The sequence below is a fragment of the Anoplopoma fimbria genome, chromosome 21 (genome assembly GCF_027596085.1).
Source record: "Anoplopoma fimbria isolate UVic2021 breed Golden Eagle Sablefish chromosome 21, Afim_UVic_2022, whole genome shotgun sequence".
Classification (NCBI taxonomy): domain Eukaryota; kingdom Metazoa; phylum Chordata; class Actinopteri; order Perciformes; family Anoplopomatidae; genus Anoplopoma; species Anoplopoma fimbria.
This window is the reverse complement of record NC_072469.1, coordinates 14281809-14307247: the sequence shown is the minus strand read 5'-3', so window position 1 is coordinate 14307247 and position 25439 is coordinate 14281809. Positions and strand designations below refer to the sequence as shown.

Genomic DNA, 25439 nt, shown 5'->3' with positions numbered 1-25439 from the left:
TCTCTCATTGTAGTTTGGCAGAACATTACACCTCCTCCATTATAGGTACACAGTAGAGGTAGGAAAGCCTTTTTTCCAGTATTGTATCCAGTATTGACTTTCCATCACATTCCCGGTGGGGAAATTGAGGCAATGAGTTAGAAAGTAGGGAAGGGGGAGAGATTATTGGAGTATTGACAATTGATTCATTTGTGGCACTTTGATATTAAGGAACACAAAAAAGATGGCAAACCTTATACGTGTATTGGTGGAAGTCACTGAATCAATATCCACATGTTCTCTCTTCTTTTGAAAGTTTTCCCTTCTGTCTCTACTCTCTGTCTCTAGAAGACGTTCTCTATTGTTTCGTGGGTGTTACACTGGTGCTACATCATTCTAATTCAAACCGACTGGCATCAATGTTTTCAACGGACTGGACAAGAAATCATTTTTTGGAGTAACGAATGTGTGGCTCGGCGTTTTGGTGTTTTACCACAGCTCAGGGTGTGTGGACAGTTAAAGAGACGGTGCTTGATCTGGGCTAAGGATTCCTTGCATGCCTGACGTTCTGGGCAGGCACTACAATCGCATCAAAACCCTGTTGGAAATTTTGTTTCTCCAGGCAAATGTGTTTAGCAGGCTGCTCCTCTAAAACAAACGGACAGTGAGTTCAGTCAGCGATTGCGGATTAGGTGGAAAGCTAGGGAGAGGTAGAGAGAGAAAATATTGAAAAGGAAGAGCTTTGTATTTCTCAGAGAAAGAGGGCTCTATGTTTTCTCTCCTGCTATCTGCATCTCTCCTCCACATCTCTTCTGGTGTGAAGCAGGAAGGCCGGCGGAGTGATCCACATCCTGATAAATAGGTGTGGACAACGAGGCTCTTTTAAGCGTAATCTCCAAACACTGGCAGGACAAATTCACACCCAGAGCTTTCGCTTTACTTCTGCACCCGGCAACACATGGTTTGGGTCCCATTGTGCGACCGCTGTAAGCGATAAAAGCTGTTTCCTGGACGCGCTCGCACTGTGATTTCAAAAAGAAAGAGTGAGAAAAACAGAGAAAAATACCCAGACCCTCTTTGGAGCGGCGGCGTGAAGTATTCTGTGGTTACCGTCTCTCATAAACAAGCACATGGCCAAGCGAAGACAGCAATCAATCTTAGCTGGGGAGAAGGAGTTTTTCAGTAAGGGGAAAAACACCACCAACAGAGTACCTGGGGGTTGAGAGCATGGGTGATTTATTAAGATGAGGAAATGGAGTTCATTTTGAATTTGTTTCGGGAGCGCGGGAGGAATGTGGCGGGTACTGTTTGAACAAGGCTGCGGACCGATGTTGTTGTAGGTGCTGGAGGTGGCGGAGCGTTGTAGAAGAGGCTCTTTTATGAGCCCTATCACAGCGGTGCAGACGGTGCGTCACGGCAGGCCGCAAGCCTCCACGCGGGCCTGTTTGCTTGAATCTGAATGCGGATGTCAGGGCCCCCCCGGGTGCTGAGGGGAACTGACGGGGGCCGTTTCTGCTACCCTACTTCTGCGCGCTCGTCAAACCATTTTCACCTTGTACGTCGCTCCCTTGCTCGCCACTTGTGTTGTCAATGATGCATGGCAGCAGGCCTTCATCACAATACCTCGTATGGCGATTAAACTTCTTCCAGCTGTGCCACCGCCTGCCAAGGGGGCCCACCACCAGGTCTTTTACGAGCAGGAGCTGTGCCCTGTGGTCCCGTTTCACCGTCTGACCTAAAGCACGCTCTTTGTGCATTGTTTGTCTTTTACAATGCTCCAATAGAACAGCAACATTATAAATCTGAACGATACAATAAAAAAAAAAATCCTGGGCAAAGCTGCTGTATTCACATTGTGTTTATGTGTTTACCTCCGTTTGTCTCTCTCTCGCTGGCCCTCTTGCGGTACTCTTGGCCTTGCAGATTGTCGTGCCAGTAAAAGTGTCAGATTTCATTATCGCTCTCATTAAAGAAGTTGCTTTTAATATCGCAGGCGTAATAACCTCCAGGACATGCGCGGAGCACATTGCATGCAGTGTGCGCGGAGATGCTGAGGCCAGGCCCGGCGAGGCCCCTGCTCTGCCTGAGCCCAAGAGCCTCGACCCAGCCTCAAACCTCGCAGCATGCCTCCCATCCAGGGCGGGGGTCCATTACAGCACCGCTCACACACGTACTGCTGGCTTTGCTGCTACCGCAGTTAAAGGATGACAGTGGTGCAGTGTGTTAACCGCGGAGCATTTACAACGCTACTCCATTTCCAACAGGAGTTGAAATAGAGTTCCACTTTTATAGATTTGGATACCGCATTCACTTAGGCATCGCTATGTATAAAATATGTTGGGACTAAACCCCTGAACTAAAGGCCTTCAATTCATCAAAATCTCACTGCAAGTTAAGTGTGTCAAGTTATGAGGAATTGTGGAAATCAGCACAGCACTTTGTCAGGTCAAATAATCAGATTTCTTTCAAAAACCATCAGGGGTTTAGTCAAATTATGCATGCAGTATGTAAAAAGATATTTTCATTGGCTGTCTGATTTAAAATATATAAAAACCCAGATAAGTATCTTGATTTCTCTTTGAAACAGATCTCAGACGCAGTGCTAGAGTTGAGTAGCGGCAGGTCATTCATTAGTGGGTACTGTGGGCCCGTGCGTCCACATTAATAAAGAACTGCCTTCAGGCATTCCTGAAGAGCTTTGGGTGAGGAGGGGGATGTTCGTTATAAAAATAATGACGGGGGTGTGGTGGAGCACAGCAGAGAAAGTGCAGTGCTGAGGTCTTGTGAGGTGTGGAGGGTTGTGTTCTGTCTGCAAGTCCAACAATAATGCAGATGTTACTTCTTCTTCTCTTAAGTATTGCATTGACTAAACACTTCCCCTGCCTCTCCACTCACTTCTCCACATGTAAAAGGCTGTAGACAGGCTGCATTAAGACCACTCCTCCTAATGCACAGTTAAAGCTAAATGTTTTTTAGCCTTTAAAAAAAACAACACAAGAGCAGGAGTGTAAGGAATGTATTACAGTGTGTTAAACCGGTCTAAAATAAGCTAGCAGTTGTTAGCATGTCAAGCTAACAAGCTTACAAAACTTCCAGAGCTAAGTAGCATTTCATTAGAGAGCTATGTTTTTATGTGGGGTTATCGATTAATTTAGAAAAAATAAAATCCTGATGTATTGCTAGCACATGTTTGGACGCCAGTCACAGTTGCTATCAGAGTTTAGGGTAAAGCTGGAAGCTCTGTTCTAAGAAAACATTTAAAAAGAACATAAATGAAGCAGCCCAACGGGTTTACTTTGGAATTAAATGACTTTATCTTTTACCTTTTTATGAATTAGCTGGAAATAATAAAAGTGCTCAGTACGAAGTTCAGAGCATTTGCGACAGCTGAGCCGGCGGCTCATAGCTAACAATGCTAACAGTGCGCAAACACAACAACAGTAATAAAAGAGCTAACAGTGTTACATTAGGGTGGGCGCTATGCTTCTACAACAAAGCCAAAGGTCAGGGTGCCGTTATCAGCCATTACCGCCACATGAGCACACTTTAGAGTGGCGGCCATGAGCTAGCTAATGGAGCACATGCACTAAAAGCTACGGCCCAGCTATGTATTATGTATCTGGCTGACTTCATAATTTTCAAGCAATTCATGGAGCCAACAATAGCTTAATCAGCTAGCTAGCTATAGCTGATGAAATTTGCCAGCAGCAATAGTATTTTAAGCCGACAGTTCCCTGGTACAAATGAGCCGCCTGCTTTTGTCTGCCTCTGTCTGAAGTCAAGGAGCCATTGTTTCAAAAATTACTGAAAAATTTAAATGGTATAACTGCGATTACTATCATTGTAAATAGCATGTGTGCTGTGAATGGTAAATTGCTAGAACGAAAATTTTAAATGGGTCGAGTAAAGGTTTGATTTTCTAAAGATTTCCATCCATCCATTATCATTAACAGCTTATCCTGTTTAGGGTCACGGGGGGGGGCCAGAGCCGATCCCAGCTGACATTGGGCAAGGCAGGGTACAACGCTGGAGGGCTATCCAGACTGGGCAATTTAGAGAAATGATTTAATCTAGCCAAATATCTCCTGGACTGTAGGAGGAAGCCGGAGAACCCGGAGAGAACCCACACTGGGAGAACACGCAAACTCCATACAGAAGGGCCGTCCAGCCTGGGAAATTAACACGGGCCACTCGTGCAGCCCTTAACAAATCGACTTGCTCAAATAGATTAAATGAAGAGTATAGAAAACACATGCCCTTATGTTAAGGAATAGCGTGTGTCACCGCTGAACAGAAAAAGGAAAGAGCACTTACAGAGTAACCTTTGGAGGGAAAAAGATTTCGAATACGAAAAATCAAGAGACTCCGGGGAGAGGAAGAAGGAGAGAGGGAGGCAGGGAAACATAAAGCAGGTCTTTCTTTGGCCCTCCGCTTCATTACTTGTGAAATTGTCCATAGGTTGTCCTCCAAATTATGGACGTTAATTGAAAATATTTACATTAGCATGACAGGTGGGAGAGGTTCAGCATCCTCTATGGAAGGCTGTGGCATGCTGGCAGGGAAACGGCCTGCTAATTTGCAACATGTCTGATGAAGACCATGCTCTGTGTGAACCGAGGCCTGGTCCATCAGAGAGCATGCGTGACAACAAAAAGAAAAATAGAGGGACCTTGTTGCCAGTGGTGTTCATTCCTAGATTAACTTTACAAATGTTTAAAAAGTCCTGTCAGAATATCTGGAATGAAAAGATGAAGACCGGGACAGACTTTTGAGCACACCTCTTCCCTTGATGAATGGAAATAGATCCGAAGGAATCACGCTGAAAATTTAAGGAATGTTTTGTTCCATATGTGCCTGGGACATTCTTAGAGTCAATTTTTCTTTTTTGTCCTGAGTAACAAACCTTAAAAAGGAAAATATGGAAAGGCTCAGCGATGGCACAGTTGGTGGTGAGAAAGATTTAAGTCTCTAGTGTTGCACCTGGCTTAGTATATTGTTCCACCGTTGGCTGGCTCCGCTCGTCTTCCAACCGCAAATACAGCATGAGAAGCCGCTTAATTCATTCTCAAGACCCTGGCACATTGTAAAGCTCCTCGAGTGTTAACAATTCCATCGTCTCGAAAAAAATTTGAAAAGACATTTAGAGTGTGGGGTTGCCGTGAATTAAAGTACTAAATATGACCGATTAATACGAGGTCTGCTCCGCAGAGTCTTCCATTTGCTTAACATCTAAATTAGGGAGTGCCCTCGATGATTGTGGGTGAGTGCCCGCTTAGGGAAGCTCTTTTCTGGGTCGAGGGACGTGGGAGGGCGAGGCCAAGCCACCTGGGGCTAAGAAGCTCCAATCTGCATGCTGGGAGGTGAGGAGTTTCATTAAATTCTACAGTGCCAAGTATAACAGCCCCCGTAATGCAAAAAACAAAACAAAATGTGAGGAAAGCAGTGACAACATTTTTTATTTTTGGAGTCCAGTCCTTTACTCACCCACTAGGACCACCAGCCTGTGCTTGGCTCCGCTCTGCCTCCGGTACGGGGTGACCTCCTCGTACGTGGGCACGTCGGCCATGTCGTACATTTCGCTCTTCTTGCACTCGTACATGGACTTGTTGGTCTTCTTGTCCCTCCTGCTCAGACGGAAGCTCCTCCTGAACCCGGCTGGAGGTGAGGATGAAAAAGAGAGAGGAAGGGAGAGGAGACAGAAAGAGACACGTTAATCTAAAATATACCTCAGAAAAACAAAAATAAAAGCCACGTATGTGCGATTTATGGTCATTTCTGCGTCTTGGCAAACGCTTCCACGCCTCTGTGTCCAATACCTCATACTGTATTGTGTGCACCTCGGTTTTTCAGACAGCTATCTTTGCAGTAGGTGAAAGAAGAACAGCGTGACACTCGGCCAAAACTGTTTTCCTGGATACCACACTCAAACCCCTTATTCACATTTTCCCCTTGTGTCATGTAGAGGATTTTTTATTTTCTTCTTTTTTCTGCATACACATTTCTCTTGGAGATTGTGGTGAGGCCTTGATACTTTAAATGTTGTGAGAAGCTGTGTATAAAATTATTTTATTACCTTTTTAATCTGGGTAGTATTGTATTTTCTTGAATCTTGTGGTCTCTCAAGCCAGATGTCTGCTAAGAGTTAATCGTGTGAAACGGAAGAAACACGAGATGTACTTATGTACTTTATTGATGGCTACAGAATATGAATTTATAGTTGGTGGATGGCTGGTTTTATTTAGCTTTTTATTCTCATTGCAATGTTAGACAGTTGCGAGATAGGTTTGTGTCTATGTTTGCGTGTGTCATTTTGTGTTCTTTGGAAAGGTTATGCCCAGACGTGCATGGGTCACATCCCATAAGCAGTCATCTCTGATTGGTTTATGGTGTGCGCCGTGTGCTTGGACTGCCGTCACAAAGACGTCTTATGGCGATCGAGTGTGCATGCCTTGATCTTATAATCTGCAATAGGATCAAAAGGAGACGTTCACCCCCCAATTTGAGAACTTCTTTTTCATTCATATTCACGACAGATGTTTGCGGAACCTTAAAATAATAGTAAATCTCTGTATTGCAGGACGTTTAATAACCTATTTCTTCGTCATTCCATGGGCTGTTTTCCAGCCTTCTCTGTCATTATTCCAGTTTTTAATCAGTAATTATTGAACTTCAAAAATACGATGCAAGATAAAAGGCGGCATGAAAATGACACAGCTCCTGATATCCGCCCCCTTAATACTTTCTACAACATTTTCAAACCACCATAGGGCTTTGCATAGAGCTAGAGAGAGAGAGAGAGAGAGAGAGAGAGAGAGAGAGAGAGAGAGAGAGAGAGAGAGAGTCTGCAATCTTCTCGGCTTGTTCTTTTCCAAACGTTCCCTTATTAAGAGATGGAGCTACGGACCTATGCTGAGTTACAAATGAAACACACCGTTAGTCATTGGAGCAGACTAATAGTGTTTTCGTGTGGGCTCGTATGTACGTACGAGCCTACACACGCGCCCGAGTAACAATTTATTTTATTTTTTATATATATAGTGTTACACTGAACATTCAGGGGCAGACTTTGTTCCACTGTGGGCAAGTTGCGGCTTATGTCGTCTGTGCCATTCCTCCTGCGGTTCATCTACTCATTCAGCACCCTCACCCCCTCACCCTCACCCCCACCAAGGGAGCGTTAGTCTGTGCCACACAGTGGAAAACGCACACCGCTCATCTGCATTTCTCCTGTAAAGACATCAAACTGTAACCGATACCCACGCGGGTTGACATCATTACAATAAACATTAAAAGTGTAATGTTAATGATATCCTATTGAAAGCCAGCAGTCAATTTTCTTTCCCCCTGAAAAACCCCAGTCTGGTCAGCCATGTATCACAATGTAAACACTCCTGGTTAATAAGGCTTTAAGTAGTGCTATGATAGCCGTTAATTCTGTCTGCCGTACAGTATGGCGAGCTCGGATCTCATTGGGCTCGGGCCAAGGGCAACCTCCTCTACTTTCCGCAGGTGCACGAAGCTCAGCGGTTATAAATTGTCGGCCCTCAGCTGAAGGGGGGGCCCACAGTAATCTAGTGTCCCTCAAGATCATTTAAACTCCTCTAGACAGCTCCATCCAAATAACGACAGAGAGCTCTCCTGCCCTCCCCCTCTAGAACTGCCTAAGGTCGGATAAATCAAAGCGTCGTGCAGCAACGAGCAGCATCCCCTCCCCTCGCCAAACCTCCCCCCCAGTCTCATCCTCAGCACTGACGGCGACTGCATTAGACAGAGGGGATGGAAGTTAATTCGATCCAGAATTAAGGAACGAGTCCCGTTCAAACGCAGACATGTCATGGAAAGCCTCGGTTGAGTTGGAACACCGGCACGTTTGTCACAGGAGGATCCAAGCATAAGGCTTACTAGTAGAAAAGGAATGCGTGATATGTGTGGCACTGAGATCCAGCTCCTCTTTTAACGGTTTGACAGGTCACATCGAAGTTGTTGACAATAGATCTGTTTTGAATTTCCCTGGAATGAGAGCGGCGGTGTGCTGGTGTGTGCTTTTCTGCAAAAGTGTTCAGTCTTCAGGGGGTATGGAGTTAAAGTTTCCCTCAGTCACACACACTCACATTTACACACACATGCACGTACCTTCTAATGCTGTGCACCAGGCTGTGACTGGGTAATTGCCAAAACTGCAGCACACACTGTCTATCACTCTCTCTCGCTCTCTCACACACAAACTTTGATTTAAAGTCGTTTCAGCTAAACAGAAACATGCAAAGAGTGGGGGGGGGGAGATGAGTATATTTAACATAGTGTAAACACAAACTGTGACTAAGCACACATGCACACACACACACACACACACACACACACACACACACACACACACACACACACACACACACACACACACACACACACACACACACACACACACACACACACACACACACACACACACACACACACACACACACACACACACACACAGAGCTTGGAAGTCGCCAGCAGTCCTGCAAGCCCATTTTCCAGAGTGATAATATCTAACAGCCACGTAGGAATTTTCAGCATGTGCTTAAAGAAAGCGCCCCGGATGCCTCGAATCTCAAACCGCAAATGCAAACTGCCCACTCGGACACGATCATTCAGTGAGTTGCTACAACCTCGCACCTGTAAAAAGGAAATGGCTACGATTGTAGAATGAAAAAAAAGTACAGTGCAGAAAGACAATTGTTCATAAAAAAATAAAAGATGCATTCGCGAACGGGTGTACGAAAGATGAGAAGCCTGAGAAGAATACCAGCATCGGGTCTTCAGGACATCAGCGATCAGCGAGATGACTACGGAGAGAAGAAAAATAACATTTTCCCTCCAATCAAACTTCATTAAGTGCAGAGAGGGAGACAGAAAACGTGCGGTGTAGCTAAGAGGAACAGGCTCATAGTGAAACCACCTGTTGTGAGGCTCTGGTGCCGTGAGGGCCGCCGTTCTGAGGCCCCGTGGCCTAACTACAGGAGACCGCGCTGACAGCTCCAGTGCCATCCTGGCTCTCTCCCGGCGGGGGCCCTCTCTCTTCTCTGGACTAATGTAGACGACATCTATGGAATCAACCGCGCATGGCAGCTGGGGATTAAGTGAGCATTACGCCCGTGGCTCGACGCTGCACACTGCGGTTTGACGCTGTTACACTCCTGGGCACTAAATGTGGGAAGCATTACCGGCCCTCTCGGCCCCACTATGCGTGCCCGCTGCCGGCTCGGTTAGAGGGAATAAGGGAGGCTGGTGGCGGGCAGCTGGGGAGTTGGAGGTTTCCACACCGTCAGCCGTTATTACCCCAACAGTGAGTAAAAGGAAGAGGGAGCGTTGAGGCTCATAATGTAGAAAATACAAAGCCGGGGGTAGACAGAGGGATCGCTCTGCTTGATTTATCACAAATATGCTTTGCTCGCAGAATACAAGGAAGCATAATAGAATGTCAAGGCAAAATGTGCCCAGATTTCATGGAGACAAAAGTTGAGCCATGAAGCTCTAGCTTAAGTTCAGTCAGGGAGACTATACTCTTGCATGCCTAGGCCTGTAGTTTATTTCACATACATCTGCCATTCTCTCCTCAAACATGCTCACTCATAATCTCCTTGCTGTCATTGTTTGGTTCTGTCAATCATGATATCAGCTGTTCTGATCAGCTGGTCTCTTCTATCCACTAGCACTACCCAATTCCATCGTTAGCCTATCATCTTGCTGCTGTCTCTGTTAAACATGATTGTCTCTCTACCTTCAGTATGTTCATGCTGCTGCTACGCGCCCCTCCACCTCCCCATCTCTGCCCGGTCTTTGCAGATTTTTCAACTTCATAAACTCATCATTCTATCAGCCTCATCAGCCACCACCACCACCAGTGTCTGGACTCCTCGGGGGGATTTATCTTGCTGCTGCTCAGGGCAGATGCCCCTCAATTACTAATCCCCCTGTAGAGTCCAAGCTCCAAAGACTCTGTCAAGACTTTATCATCACATATCATCTGTTAATGATAAACAATAAGCTTTTGTATACTTGTGTCTCCTGATTAAAATGTCTTTGTGTGCCAACATAATGTACTGTTAAACTTCTCCAGAGGTTTCAATAAGGAGAGGAATCAGGAAGGGAGAGGATTCAGTAGAGGAATTAGGAGAGGAAATTAATCAGGAGGGGAGGGGACAGGATAGGAATCAATAAGGGAGAAAGGATGAATCAGGAGAGGAATTGGCAGGAAAAAGGAGAGGAATCGATAGTGGAGAGAAGAGGAATTAGGAGAGGAGAGGAATCAGGAGAGAAAAGGACAGAAATCCATAGGGGAGAAAAGAGGAATTAGGAGAGGAAAGGAATCAAGAGAGGAAAGGATTTAAGAGAGGAATTTTAAGGGACAGCAAGAGAAATCGATAGGGGTGAAAAGAGGAATCAGGGGAGGAAAGGAATTAGGAGAGGATTTGGCAGGAAAAATGAGAGGAATCAATAGAGGAGATAAGAGTGCTCACGAGACAAGAGGAGAATTCTGAAAGGACAGCAAGTAAACGACGGAGGGGACAGACAGACAGACAGACAGACAGACAGACAGACAGACAGACAGACAGACAGACAGACAGACAGACAGACAGACAGACAGACAGACAGACAGACGTGTGTCCTTCAAATGATCCCTCTGCACAACTGTTAACAGGCATCTGTGAAAATGATTATGGGACTGTAGTAAAGTGGGCTCCATGGCTGATCTTAGAATATTTGATCGTCATAAACGTCTAACTGTTTCTGGAAGAGGTCACAACAGTGTAAACATAAAGTACATGACCCAACATCCGGACAAAAGACAAAGTTTGTAGGTCTGACATCTGAAATGTACGTGTAGCAGTCCACATTGGTGAAGCCATTAGAGTGTTATCTGGGGAGAACACATTCTGGGAGTAGTTTCCACGGCCCCCGCACTAAGCATTTGGAAAGTGGTACCCGACCCAAGTGTTACCGGCTTATATGGTGGAACAGCGCTCTAGACCTTTGGCTGCGAGAGGTCCATTTGTGTCAAACGCTATTTGTTTTTCCCCTCCGTCTTATCCCACAGCTCTTTGGGCTGAGGAATGTCACGTCCCAAAACGATGCCTGATGCCTTATGTGTTGGCAAAAAGAAAAAAAAAAAACACATACGCACACACAAGTACTTCTGCTTCTACTGGAGTCCTTGAAGCCACTATCAACATGCCTAAGGGGCCCTCTGAGGGCCCAAAGTACTGTAATGCCTGCCTTCCTGTTTGTCTCATCAGTCTGATGTTCAGACGGGGAAGATGCTCTCCTACAAAGCCACAGTCGAGGAAATGACATGTCTCTTTTTAGACTCTTTAAACAACTACAATGGATGGTTGATAATAGAGATGTTCTGATACCATTTTTTTCATTCGTGATACACATACCTGAACTTGCCTTTTCAGCAAAGGCACAGTCATTGTTGTATGGCCTAGCTTGGGTTAAAACCATTTGTAAAACATTAACAAATGCATACAGATAATGAATGCCACAGAACTCTATTTATTATCTAGTTTGACAGATTTTCCAGTGTAAAATATCGCCATACTGCTGACATTTTGCCTCCTTTGGCTAACATTAGGCTTTCTGCTGGCACCTGCCTGTGCATGTGCAAATCTCAAGAAAGATCAGTAAGAAGTAAGATGGCTCTTTTGAACCGATGCAGTTGATTTTTTTTTTTTTATGGAGCTGATGATGGAAGTAACTAATGAGTAAGCCATTTCGCTTCTGTCTCGCAGCTTCTTTCACGTGTGAAGTACTGATCGGCAGGATGTGCAGATAGGGTAGTGTGGAGTGTCGCGTATTGCTGTTCCCGTTCCTGTGTATAGTAATTCAGCTGGTAAATAATATGATATTGAGATATTGGGTCGGTCAATCGACTCACATACTCCCATATACGTGATCCAGCATTTTAGGCTGTATTGGAGGCATTTCCAGCTCTGGTATCGGAACAACACTAGTTTCTTATGCTGATTGAAGCACCCCTGTCAAGCAAGTGCATATACCTGCTCCAATTGCACACAGATTTTGGATATCCATACCAATGTTTATCATTTCAATCGTATTAAGTAAGATGATTGGATGTGGATGGGGGAAAAACTCACTAACATTCAACCAGCAGCCTGATGAACTTCTGTCATTTTGGAAATGGAGCATTTTTTATTTTAGTAAATGGCACACAACCATTTTTCCATAACTTGGACATATGATGGGGCTGATGAATATTCCAGCCCCGGATCGTTCAGCTTTTACTTATTTGGAGCTTGTTGCTTGCCCTCCATATATCCATCCATCCATCCACCCATCCATCCATCCATCCATCCATCCATCCATCCATCCATCCATCCATCCATCCACCCGTCCATCCATCCAAAGTTGAATGTTCTAAAGCACTGCTTTCTAGAAAGGCCTGATAAGAAGGCATCATGGGAAGCAGTTTTCCTCCTCCTAGGTCTGAATTTATTCTCTAGTCTGCTGGCTCTAAAATCTATCAACATCTGAGCACAGGAATCTGCTCGCCCCCCCAGTAGTGCTCCAGGATCGCTTTTGGCTGAGAACCTTACAGACGTTGCATCACTGAGAAACGCATGAAGGGAAAACGAACCAAAATCTAAGGACAACAACTACCTACCCCCCCTTTCGACGCCCCCTTTATTTCCCCATGCAACCTCAGTAGCATTGCAAAAGCATCTGTAAGTTCTAGGATTTCATACTTTTAGGGACGTGCCAACTCTAAATCATACAACCACATCCAACAGGCTGAAAAGTCATGCAGCAAGTACTCGCATAGAGAAGATGTTATTATAACTTACACTATTTTTTTTCTCTCTCTCTTCTCCTCCTCCTGAGGTTCTCTGATTTCAGTTAAACCTCGTTCTGGGCTGCTGGAGTCGAGAAATGCTGCTAACCCGCTAGAGCGCTGGATGTTGTTTGGGTACCGAGGAGGAAGAGGAGAGGCTGAGGTCATTGACCTCATGGAGGAGGCAGGGTGACAGTAAGGGCAAGCCTGAAGGGGACAGAGAGGAGTGGAACAAACGGACTGGTGTTTGGCATGGTTCGGCCTTGGGAAGTGACCCTGATTGAGCTTGGCAGACATGGCTCAAACTCAGTATTTATAAACTTGCGTGTGCACTGGATATCCTGTGAAATCAGTATTCTGAACGGTGTAGTGTGCAAAGGAGAGTTCACCTCTCAACCTCAACCTCTGGATATAGACGGAATGGGACGCAGAGAGGGAGATGGAGGGAGACAGAGAGAGATATAAACAGACAGAAACGCAAGAAAAAAGGCAGATGGGCAGACAGAGGATTTGTGTACGAGCCAGCTAGTACGGCCTGTGGTCCTTCAGAGGGACGATACCTTATGATTTGTTGGGAAAACGACAGTGGTAATAAAGACATGATGGGGAGCATTTTCTGCACAGGACACAGAATTGGAAGCAGCTCTCTGGAAAGGGCTGCAGAACCAAAGTGGCCCACGGTAATTGTCATTAAGTCTGACCGGGACCACATCAACTGGCGATGCTGGCGCCCGGGCCCGACCTCCAGAACAAAGCGTGCAAAAACAAGGCCAACCCAAGCCCATCCAGAACCGTACGCAAAGATGTCAGCAGACCCACAGCGGAGGCAGAGCAGGATAACTACTATATTCTGCAAATCCTCGACATGATCTGCCAGTGGGCAAAAATAGCACACCGTAGGCTTTTGAACCACTACACAACTACTGCTTGTGTTTTCACATGGGAGTCCAAGTTGAATCAGTTGTACCAAAAACACTCTCAGAGTTAGAGGAACAAGTCAAGTACATTTTAAAAAGCAGATAACTATTTGTCAGGGTTACGTGGCACACACTATAAAGGCTGGACTATGAAGGAATAAATGGAGAGGATTCATGTAAATCTAACACAATCCTGGCCCCTTGGCCCCACTGTTAATGCATCGAAGGGAGAGCCAAGTCAGGAGGGCAGAGGACAGAATGAAGTGAAGGAGGCAACATCTCTCACCTAGCTGGAATCCGCTACTATAGTCAGCGTCCTCTGGTGATGAGAAGGGGAAAGAAAGGAGAAGCCAGAAGAGAGGCACAACATCACGTTAAAGAGAATAGTCAGACATGAGAGCAACAGGAACCCACCCCCTCTAACCACGTAGACATATACGGGAGAAAAAAAACATACAGGTACAGTCAACGAGACAGATCTGACGAGATGTTTTGTGTTACTGATGTAGGTGGAGATGCAGTTAATTATGGCCATTTAGTCCAGAGTGATAGCCATTGATGTAGTGGTAAATAAGAAGAGAGGCGAACTAAAACCTTAAGTCGGTGCATCGTGAGACAAACCTACGGAAGACCTGAGAGGCAAGTGAGATAAAAAATTCTGCGGATCAATTTTCTAAGCTTGATCAGAATTGTTTTATCTTTTGTGTTTATGGCTTCTGCACAGGTGAAAAACAAGGTTTTGCCTCGTCGATCTTTCAGAATTTCCTTAATTTTTTTCATCTGTGAAACAGGTGGGGAAAGTTTTTCCGGTTGAAAAAAAAGTTTGGCAGGTCAGAATATATTTTTTTCTTTGGGCAGGATAATTAAAGTAAAAGTAAAGTCAATTCTGTCAGAAAGTGTTTGTTGTTGTAGTACTCATTTCAGCCACAAGAGGCAGAAGTGCACCACTAGCCTTCTAAGTAGGACTAAAAACATTCATATTTTCATCCAAATTAGCTTTAATATCGAATGCATTATAAACCAGTGATTCTCAAATTCGAGATCAGGGTCTAAGAAGGGGTCCTAGAAAAGTTATCAGATTCATTGATTTAAATCATCATTAGGATAAATACTTTTTCCTACCTGTTTTCACAAAAAACCTGGCAACACTTTTTTTCACCCCTTCTAAAGCCACACACAAAATGGAAAATAGATTAGAACAGACTTTTTTTTCCACTTGACTCTATGGGATTCTGTACAATTAACTACCAACACTTAGAAAGAAAATACAATTAATTTACTTCAACAAAACTTTTTTCTTCAACGAAAATCACTGTAGTGATTTGTTTTACAATCACTACATCCCTGGCCATTGCTTTGGATGTTTTCTTTTTTAAGTTTGAATTATGAGTGTGTTCCACAGGCACAAGATTACTGGAAGTGTCCATTCTCTCCTGTCCGCTCTAATGAAAATGAAAGTTAGCTGGTGAAAGATGATTCTTTGTACAATCCAAGAGCCAATAAACTGCAAGAAATTGACAGGAACGTTTGATGCTCCCCTTTAAGAGCGATTAGCTTTGACATGATGACATGGGCCAAATGAAAACAAGAAGGATGGAGAGCAGAGGTGAGAGGTAGACCTTTGGTTAGACACAGACATTATGAAGGTGAACCAATCACAAATGGTTTAACTGTTTCTATCAGCCAGTAATGTCCTATTGGATGGGAGACTTCAGACATGTAGTACCTTCGATCTCTTCGACTGTGAGTGCAATAGAAGCAAGGAATGGAAATGAGTCACAGTTAGAGCAATTGCTGGATTACAAAAAGTAAGTTGAGGGACGATGTGAGGGAATAAAGAAGAAGAGGACACCTACCAAACTCTACAGCCACATCGTCTTAGAAAAGCGAAACAAAAGACAAATGACAAAAAGAAGAGTTAACATCCTAATGTCTCATGTGAAATACTTGAATCTAAGCCACAGTTACAGAGAGCTAGTTTGTGTTTCTCTGTTATAAACTAAACTAGTACACAATACTGTGACGAATTCATATTGAAATATTTTTTTGAGTCATTTCTCACACAAAATTAAAATAGCTCGTAATCATATTTAATTTTGTAGTATTGCTACATTCATTTAACAAAATTAAACCAAAAAATACTAACTTAAGGTCCACTTATTAGCTCTCTCCGAAGATTTCAACTGCAACCCGTGGTCTTCATCGGTGGGTCAAGTATACTCAGTGTCATGACATGGACAAAGTATGTAAACTTTGGCATGAGATCCTGACCCTGAACCCAAGTTTTATCTAGGTGAAACTCCATCCACTGATGAAGACCAAGCGACGCAGCTGAAAGCTCATAAAAAAAAGCTAGTAACTGGACCTTGAGATTTTAACTAACTAGTATATCAAACTATAAAGGCCTTTACACACTGGGGAATCTTATTGCATAATAATGGAACGGAAAACGCTCCTGTTGTGTAAAGGCCTTTAGGCTGAACTTTTACGTTCTACTAAATAACATGTCTACAGTCACTATTTTGCTAGACGACATTTACATCCATTGTTACCTAGTGAGACACTGTCTGTGGTATCAATCTGTGATGCAGCCAATGTGACTACAAAGAAAGAAACATGTTTGGATTCAAAAGGGTTTAAGGTAGCATTTGAAAACACTCCAGATGTTTAAGAGTGCCATCCAAAACATCTATAAGATGGCTTCAAAATGGTAGCCGATGCAGGATCATTGTGTGTGTGTGTGTTTGTTTTAGGATGCCGTTAACATTTGGAGGCACTTATAAATGCTTCCTCCGCTTCACGTGTTCCCATTATGGCCAAACAAGGTTAAATCAAAACATACATAACACTACCAACCACAGCATGGGGGCTCGCCTTACAGCAGCCCATTCCGTTTCCCCGGAGCGTCCCGCCGTTTAGGGAGCTGCTACGTCACGGCATGGAGTTAATGACTAGCCAAAACAGCAGTCAGGAGTGATCAGAGCGAAGGTCGCTCGGCGCTAGAAAACGTCAGGCCCAGGGAGCCGTGATTGCTCCTGAAGAGCAGAGCCAAACGTGTCTCGCCTTTATCTGACATCTTGTTTCACATGTTAGCGTTCACGGCAATGTTCCTACTGATGTTGCCTTCCTCCCGCTGTAATGTGACATTTTAAGTTGAACCAGCGCCTGAAGCCCATTTCGAGTAGGATGAGAGGTAATTGTAGAGGGAGACTTGAAAGAGGGGAAACAACAAGGACAATATGAGAATGATAAAGATATCGAAAAATCCGTCAAAGTGGTGCCCTTACTGCACTCGGGGAGGCTTTTCATCTGGTGCCTATCTGCCACAGGAATGGTTTGCATTTTGCGTAATGGCCTCGAGGCCTTGTCCACCAGCATTCCAAGTCTAATGAAACACTGTGCGATTACGCTGCAGAATGTGAAACAGGGCAAGGCCTATCTGAGAAAGCTTGAATGGTCTTCTCTCAGAGTGCATTTCCCCCCGCCAGCCCAAAGACAATTTTCGACAGCATTGAGCTGGAGTTCAGGTCATGATCGGATGTGATGGTGCGGACGAGCCTAGCATTTACTGAGCGGTCAACCAGCGTACCAGCGCATCATGGCTGACTCCCCACCCCTTTGAGAGGGACTCGCTCTTCAGGGTTTATCACATGTCACTCGCATACCAAAGATTCACCGCAAAGCCTGACAGAAGGGTTGAGATGAGGGGAGGACAAAAACAAGAAGTGTAACATTTGTTTGAGGATATATCCGCTTTATCACACCTTGGGTAACATTTTTTGTAGTTTTGGCTGTTGTTTTTATAGGTGATAAATACACTGTACTCATAGTAATTGATTAGATCTGGAAATGTGATGAGTACAGAGCAGAAAGAAAGACGAACGGTCAGACAATCAGTTTTATTTGAGTAAAGATAGGACTATACTGGGCGAAATAGTAGATCATCAGCAAACCAATCCTTGTTATTGTCCTCGTCATCATTACCACAAGGGTAAAAAGTTTTACTGCCCGTTAACAGAAATATATAATTGTAAGTACCTTTACTCTTTGAGATTGTACTTTGTGGAGCTGTGTGCAGAGTGTCAGTGCTGCTTGACAATCCTTCAGCTATCTCCTTGGCGAGGCAGAAGGAGACAAAGTAGTGACCCCTAGTCGGCACCCTGTAAATGGCCCCGAGTTATGGAGCTGATGTCACCTTCGCAGCAGGCCAGCCAGCGCACACATGGCCTTCTCCTTGAATAAACTGGACGCTGTCATTTTCTCTCTTTCGCTCCTTATATCTCTTTATATATTTTTTCAAACAATCAACTTGAGACAAGCGGAATTTTCCAGATGACACGGATCGAGGGCATTTGTCCTGCAACTTTTGGCATTCGAAATGGAGAGCAGAATATTCAAAGTCGCGGGGAATGAATGGAAGACAGAGACGAGCTGGTCTGCATTAAAAAGCTGACTTTATATATTACAAAATGTGACAAATCACTCAGAATGGGGATACTGACGACTTAAAAATGTGCAGGGAATTTTAACATGAGAGAAACAATGATAAATTGATTTATAAAACTTTAAGGGTGGTGTCCGCGAGGTCAACTGGCTCTAATATTTGTAAATAAAACCGAACTTATCTTCTGCACCCTTTTCGCTTCTAAACTGACTCCTGTGTCTGCGAGGGTTTAAGTTGAAAAATTAAATCGACAGATACATTGAACACGGGGCCGGGTTCGGGGCCACTTAAGACCGATCTTGGGCGCCATTTCGTGAAACGGTTCAGAGCGAGAGTGAGAGAGACGGCCCTCTAATGTATGGAGTGAGACATGGAAAGAACCCCCAAGGTGAGTGATAAGTGCGTCCACGTGTTTGGCAGACTGAGTCCCGAACCAAACAATCAAGGCGGTGGAGGGGTTTGCATGTCAGACGGAGGAGCAGACATGCTGTAAGAAAGCCCAGAGAGCCGTTCGTATGTTCAGAGGGAACAGATGGGGAGGCTGGAGGACGGCCAGGCATCGATGGAAGGACGTTGGGGGGGTTAAAACTAGACAACTAGAGATGTAAAATAGTTGATCTGACCCCTGTACAGAGTTAATAATTGACTTAAACTGATGGCACTTTAAACATCAGTTTCATAACCGAGGTATGCATCCACGAGAGCAACAGCAAAGGGGAGAGGGATTATTTATATCTCACAAATGTTAGGCGTAAATGGACACGGTTAAACAACGCTCTCCGCAGTCGCTCGCCAAGACCAATGTTGTTCCAGCCGACGGAGCTCCCGGGCTGGAAGGAGAGCGAGAGCGAAAGGGACCCCCCTCCTCAATCACCACCTCCGTCCTACGCTCAGTATCGGCGGGGTCTCCGCGGTATCCTTCAATTAGGTTGTAGTTATATGGCCCCGGGGCCTTGAACCAGTCCGCCCGACGTGCACAGGGCCGTGATCCAAGCCCGGTCTCCCTCCGCCTCTCCTGACCCGGCCACCGCCACTCCGCAGGAGCAACATCTGCTACCGAATGTGACCCCATCCATCTATTCCTCCTTCAATCCATCCATAATCCTCTTTTTGTCAGCCTTTTTTATTCTTTTACACCCTTCACTTTTATTCACTCAACTTACACTGGATCATTTTATTTTGAACACCGAAATGTGAATGCGAAAACACAGAGTGAACTCATCATTCCCTAGTTATTCATCTAGTCCTGAGAGGGCCATGTCAAGGGACTTCCTACTACTACTACTGCTGCTGCTGCACACACAGCTAATCCTTACAGTATGTATGACATTAGGAGGAAAGTTTAGCTACAGCTCAAAAGGAGACTTATGTTCCTTTGGTATGGGCTGTAGCGGACTCTACTACATTTTACACCTGCCGTCTGTGCATAGAGAGAGGGTGGTGGAGTAAAGGGGGGTCATAAATCTCATAACTCATAAGAGGAACTGGGCCATTAAAATGAAATAGTAATGGAACAGTGCAGCACTGTCTGCCTCTAACTTTTTAGCGGGCTATTTTTGGCCATCCTGCGCCATGTGTGCCAGCGTGCGGTTGAACATAACCAGGAAATGACAACATCCATAACTCACCCGAGGGCTTAAGAACGGAGGTAAAATAGAGCCCCAATGCTAAGTTTGGAGGTGGTCAGCGTAGCTCTGCTGCTTATTTCGGAGATGCATATTGAAAGGGTCACATTACATTAAGGGCTTGATGCCATGTTGAGAGGAAACGAACAGTCAAATGGACATGTCCGTCCAGAAGTGGTAATCTACAGTGAAAAATATGACCAATAAGAAGCTGGGTTTTGGTTCAATGGGGTCATTGTGGAAACCAGAGCGGGCCTATAAAGCCAAGTACAAGCGTGGTGTGTTTTTCCTGAGGGCTCATTGGTAAGAGGAGGGAGATGAGCTGAATGTTGCAGAGGAGAACCTAAATGTGAGCATGTTTCCCTCCTCCATGGTCACAGGCGTGTACAGCCACTCATATCCTGATGGGCAGTCCCTGACGCCAGCTGGATAGGCTTCCATTCATACACTGTAGCTCCCGATATACAAACCAAATTGCTGTTTGGCAAGCGTTTGTAAATCATAGCTAATGTCTTTGTCATTTTGAGACTGCATGTCAGGGAGTGTCTCACAGGGACTCTCAGTCAGGTGCAACCGAAAGTCCTGCAAACCGCTGCGGTGCCCACAGCAGGCGGCCACAGTTTATGAAAGTGCAAATTTGGCCAATTTGGGCTTGAAATGTTGTATTTGTCAAAATTCTAAAAGCAGATATCATCACTGTTTTGAACTCAGCAGCTGGACGTGAGAAATGTGCCTGTGTTTTGCACACAAATTGTACCTGTACTTTAGTAATTCTTTTTTGAGTAATTTGTTCTTTTCAGAGTAGTTTTAATCCAACACTCTTCTTACTTGAGTAGATTTTTTTTTTTAGAAAAATCATTGCTATTGCCCCTTTACATTTGGATGCATCCATTGCACTACTTTCATATATTCATCATTAGGTCCATTAACTTTACCTGAGGAAAACCATTCGAGTTTGAATAATTTTAGAAATATCCAAATCAAATAAAAGACATGGGGGGAACACAGTAGTGTGCCTTTTTATCATTCTTTTAGTTATTTGCTTTTTTTAAAAAGTAAATACTTTTGTTCTCTTACTCAAGTAGTTATTTTAATGACTACTTTTAGTTATCCTCGAGTACATGTTTTTGCAAACTAACAGTACTTATGCTTTAACAGTCTCTGGCTACTCTTCCCATCTGTTCATACTTCTCTTTTGGGCGCCTGATGGAAGTGAAGGTGTTGAAGATGTTCAACCATTGCTGTAACATCAACATTACTGTCAAGCTTCTTTTTAAAGACAGTTGTGTATTTTGATTGGACTGCTCTACAGCAAAAAAAGGACTTTTAAAATGTAATTATCAGTGATGGCACCATAAACCCCAAAACAGTGGCATTGTTTTTTCTTAAGTTGATAGTTAAGTTCTCTCGCAGCATTACCATCAAAGTCCGTACTGTTTGCCCACTCTGAAGAAATCAGGCAGGCTAATTCAAAGTTATAATGTAAAATACTTGAAGAACTGCAGTATTTCTAAACTCTCATAGGCTCTTTTCCAATCTTGAACTTAAAACCAGGGTTATATCTAACTGCTTCTGTCTTTTCCTTACTTAACATGTTTTATGTCTTCATCATAAAGCGATCAACAATCTTTGATTTATAAGGGCAATTTAGCTACAATCCCCCCCATTTCCTGATCTCCTACATCCCGGCTCCTTATAGCACATTTCTGCTAAGTACTCCTGCTGATGCCTTCTCCTCCTAACTTTTTCTGCACTGACTGGCCACGGTTGGGATCACTGTACAGGCTCGCAATAATAAAAGGTACGTTAATGTGCTCCGCAGCGCAGCTTCGCGCCTTTATCACATCTGTGGGCCTAGCGTACGATCATTAATCCGTCGTTAGGCGTTTTGAGATGCGACGAGCCCGTGTTTTGTCTGGAAGGTGTAAAGGCTCTGAGAAGTTTTCCAGAGGGCAAACCTCCTCCTTTTTCTTCTTCTTCGCATTAAAAAGCCGACCGCGTCAACACATGGAGACAGGCAAGGGGGGGACAGAGAGGAAAGAGAGTCTGGCGGGAGACCGGGAGACTGAACCATGGAGCAGACAGGAAGGTAAATCCAGACCCAACACTTCCTCTGATGACAGGCGTGAAGCAGCGCAACGGCGCCGCATGCTTCGGCGGTGGCCTCGGAATCTAGGGATGAGTCCTGAGTATCACCCCTAGCTTCCACGGCTTGTTAGTTCATTAACCTCCTAAACCCGCCCACCTGTTGCAGTGTGTTGTCCTGTTCTGGGCCTATCACAGATAGCGTATGCTTACATGATCTCCGGCTTGAGGTCCTCTGGAGCGGGAGAGTGGCAACAGGTCGCCGCATTGCAAATCTCCTGGAAGAAAAGAAAGAGAGAAGAGGTTGAAGAGAGAGAGGTAAAAAGGACACAATAAAACCAGTTGTCATGACCACCTGGGGGATAATAAACACTTCCTGCTACGCTTTGATATCCACCAGTTTCACGCCAAAAGGTGAAAGGAAAGAAGAGTGAATCGGAATGGTTGTGAATGTTTTCTCTCTCTCTCTTATTATGCTGTCCTCCATCCCTCATTTCCCCCCCTTTACTTTTGATACTCTTGCCAAGAAACTGCCCCGGCCCTTCCGAGCTCTGCGTCGCACATCAAGTGCTGCCGTCCGAGCGCACACACTGATGTGCGATTTTCCCATCCGCCTGCCATCCAAAGTGGATCCGTACCAGCGCTATCTTTTGCTGTCATTACTCATTTTGGGGCCAGGCATTGTGCGGAAAACCAGACCGTTTTGGCAGCGTGGAGCAAGAGAGAGGAGGGAGAGAAAGAGAAAGAGTATGAAAGTTGTGACAGCAGCAAAGATAGTCGGGACAGCCTTGTTAAGAGGCAAGAGTAGCTGTGGTCGTCTCTTACCTCTCCTGGAACTGCTTGGATGGGATGAGGCCGGCGCGGGGATTGGCCTCCCCCTCGTGTTTGGCCTGCCACCAGGTTGCATCGTCCTGGCTCATGATCTGAAGGATGGAGCCCTTCTTGAAGCCCAGTCCGGCCTCCTTGCATGGGATGGCTTTGTCCTCCTTGGGGTCGTAGTCAAAGAGCGCCTTCATAAACACCTGGACGTACAGCAGAAAACAAAGAGCTGGATTGATGGGAAATAAACAGGAAAAAGCGACGCTTCAGTGTAAACAACCTTTTCCGTTCCATTGCGTGGAGGGTGAACTCTTAAGGGAAAGCCACTGTGGCAACACAGAAGGTGCTTCACAAGGCGATTATTCCAGAAAGGTCATTGCAATCAGAAGTTGAACCCTCCAACTGTGGGCCAAGTTTGTCCCCCCCGTATGGTTCTGCAACACGTACCACCAACTGAGCCCTGTCACCATCTTCCAGAGTGTGGCGAAACTTAACATCTCCTGAGTCAGAGGCTCCAGTTTGAATTGCTTTGTTCCACTCGCTGACACAATCTAATATCAGTAATCTTTCCACATTAAGGAACAGGAAAAAGTTGTTTTCTTTCTTTAAGGGAGTTGGTCTCATTTGCTTTGGCAGCAGGGGTGGACACAACTCATCAACACAAAGGAGTTTGGACCTCAGAGTGGAAAAATCTTTCCCCCCCGGTTGTGGGGCGGCGAGCTGCGACCTAAAGCACCTTGCGGCGTCTTCTTGTCGAAACTGAGTTCTGTCACGATGAGTTAGCGCTCCTAAGACACCTCAGAACATGTGGAAAGAAAAAAAGAGAGGGAAGGAAAGCGTGTATGTGTGAGATGACATATTTCGATGTCCTATTGATTTAAAGAGTGCTTTGTGCCACGTAGTAAAGTTATGTTTCAGACAGAGATGTTTTGTTTGGGTCATAACAGCCGACTTGGCTGCTAAACCAACCGGCAGAATGCACTCGTACATCTACACACTTCTGCCTTGGCTGGGTTTCCTTGGCCTGTACATGCTCAGCCACTTAGCTTCATTTTAATGTCTCCATGCTACCTGATATTAGAGCGCTGGCTATTTTCATGAAGGACTGGATGAGTGTTTGGCACTGGCAGGCTTATTTTTTAGACGGTTACGACCATAACACAATGACAAAGGATGTAAGTGGCCCACCCCGACCTGTACCCCTCTGTGAGACACACAGGGAGGGCTGCTTTGTGAATAATGAGAAACCTGCCTTCGACCCCGGAGCTTTAAAAAAAACGAGTGGATCCAGCCTCTGTCTGCTACTGATAGATGAGTTTGAGAGAAATGGTGCATCAGCCCCCAAGTGGGTGATAATGATGGTATGCTGGTTACAGGTGTGACAGTTAAACCCCCCTCAGAATGGATGACTACAAGCTACTGCCTGCTGGTGCAGCAGTCCACATGAATGAGGACAATAGAGTGCTGCAGGGATGATGTATTTTTGTAGGCCAACCTCAGACGATAGCCTTGGTTCCGTCTACAAAAAAAGCCAGCAAGATAATCTTAAATGAATTAAATAAATATTTTTTTTAAGCTGAACTCAATCTCCAGAAGAAAAAAGGCTATAAACAAACTAGACCTCAGTTGCATGACGTCAGCGTCACCGCCACTAATTCTGCGTTCCAGACAACTCAGAAATTGAGAAATGTTCGACCTCTCACAAGAAAAAGTACAATGGAACGCCACTCAAAGTCAAAGTTCCTACTTGTAAACTCAGGCCAAATCCATCTACCTCGACTTCCTGATGAAGCAGCTGTCCAACGTCACACAACAATGGAGGCGACATTGTAAACCATCAACCAAAAGAAAACATGGAGTATATTTGCCTGTATTTAATTTTAAAAATAAAATAATAACTATAGCAAAACCCGGTCTGCGTGTTAATCCGTCGCCATGTTATTAGGTGGCTTGTTACGCTAAACAATCTCTGAAAGTTCAATTATGTGGTCTGAATAACAACTGCTTTTATTAAAACACTTTGACTAAATTTTCTATACTAATCTTGTCGCATAGCAGTGTAATGAGATTTTACTAGATCGATGCCAGCAGCCTTAGTGTACAGACCTGTAACATCACAGCACAGAACACTGATGCTGCCGGGCAGCAGCAACCGCTCGTCTTCTTCTACTGCAGTTTATTGTAGTTTATTGCAGTTTATTGCGATGATCAGTGGTACCGCTGTGAGCTGTGTTCAATGTTAAACTTCAGTTGCGTGCACAAATGGGTTAAGCTAAATCAGGGTTTCTCTTTAACAGTTGAAAAAAATAGGGTTTTGTAGAAAAACATGTTTAGATTGCACAAAGTTAGGTATCACATATGTGTTATTGGTACCGAAACTCAAAAAGCGCTTCTGCATTGACAAATAACCTGCCCTGGTCTTAAAATTACATTACCATTTTCTAGCTCTCCTCTTTCCTTGTTTTAGACATAATTTCCTCAGTGCGGCTCAAAACAATGTTCTGCATCCAACAAAAAAATGATCATACTCGAGCAGAGAAGCTCTTCCTGTCATTGAAAGTGGACGAGTGTAACCCAATCAACATAATGATTACGCCAGGAGAAGGCATACCTTTGGCTCCTTGGTTGGCTCCTCCTCCTTGACGCTGGGGATGACTTTGAAGGTAATGGCTCCTTGTGACTGGGCCTGAATAATTGGGAGAGACAAGATAGTTACACCGGTTTAGGTACAA

At 44.7% G+C, this 25439-nt stretch overlaps 1 protein-coding gene across 2 annotated transcripts in view; it reads right to left on the bottom strand.

Annotated features, from left to right (window-relative positions):
- The window catches only part of mpp7a (MAGUK p55 scaffold protein 7a), a 127923-nt gene that overhangs the window by 16714 nt on the left and 85770 nt on the right, over positions 1 to 25439 (bottom strand). For both annotated transcript variants that reach the window (XM_054622687.1, XM_054622688.1), the window contains exons 9-12: positions 25319 to 25393; positions 22714 to 22910; positions 22102 to 22166; positions 5464 to 5634 (exon numbers count right to left, since the gene is read on the bottom strand). In XM_054622687.1, coding sequence (XP_054478662.1) covers positions 5464 to 5634; positions 22102 to 22166; positions 22714 to 22910; positions 25319 to 25393 — 508 coding nt within the window. The remainder of the gene's footprint in view (positions 1 to 5463; positions 5635 to 22101; positions 22167 to 22713; positions 22911 to 25318; positions 25394 to 25439) is intronic.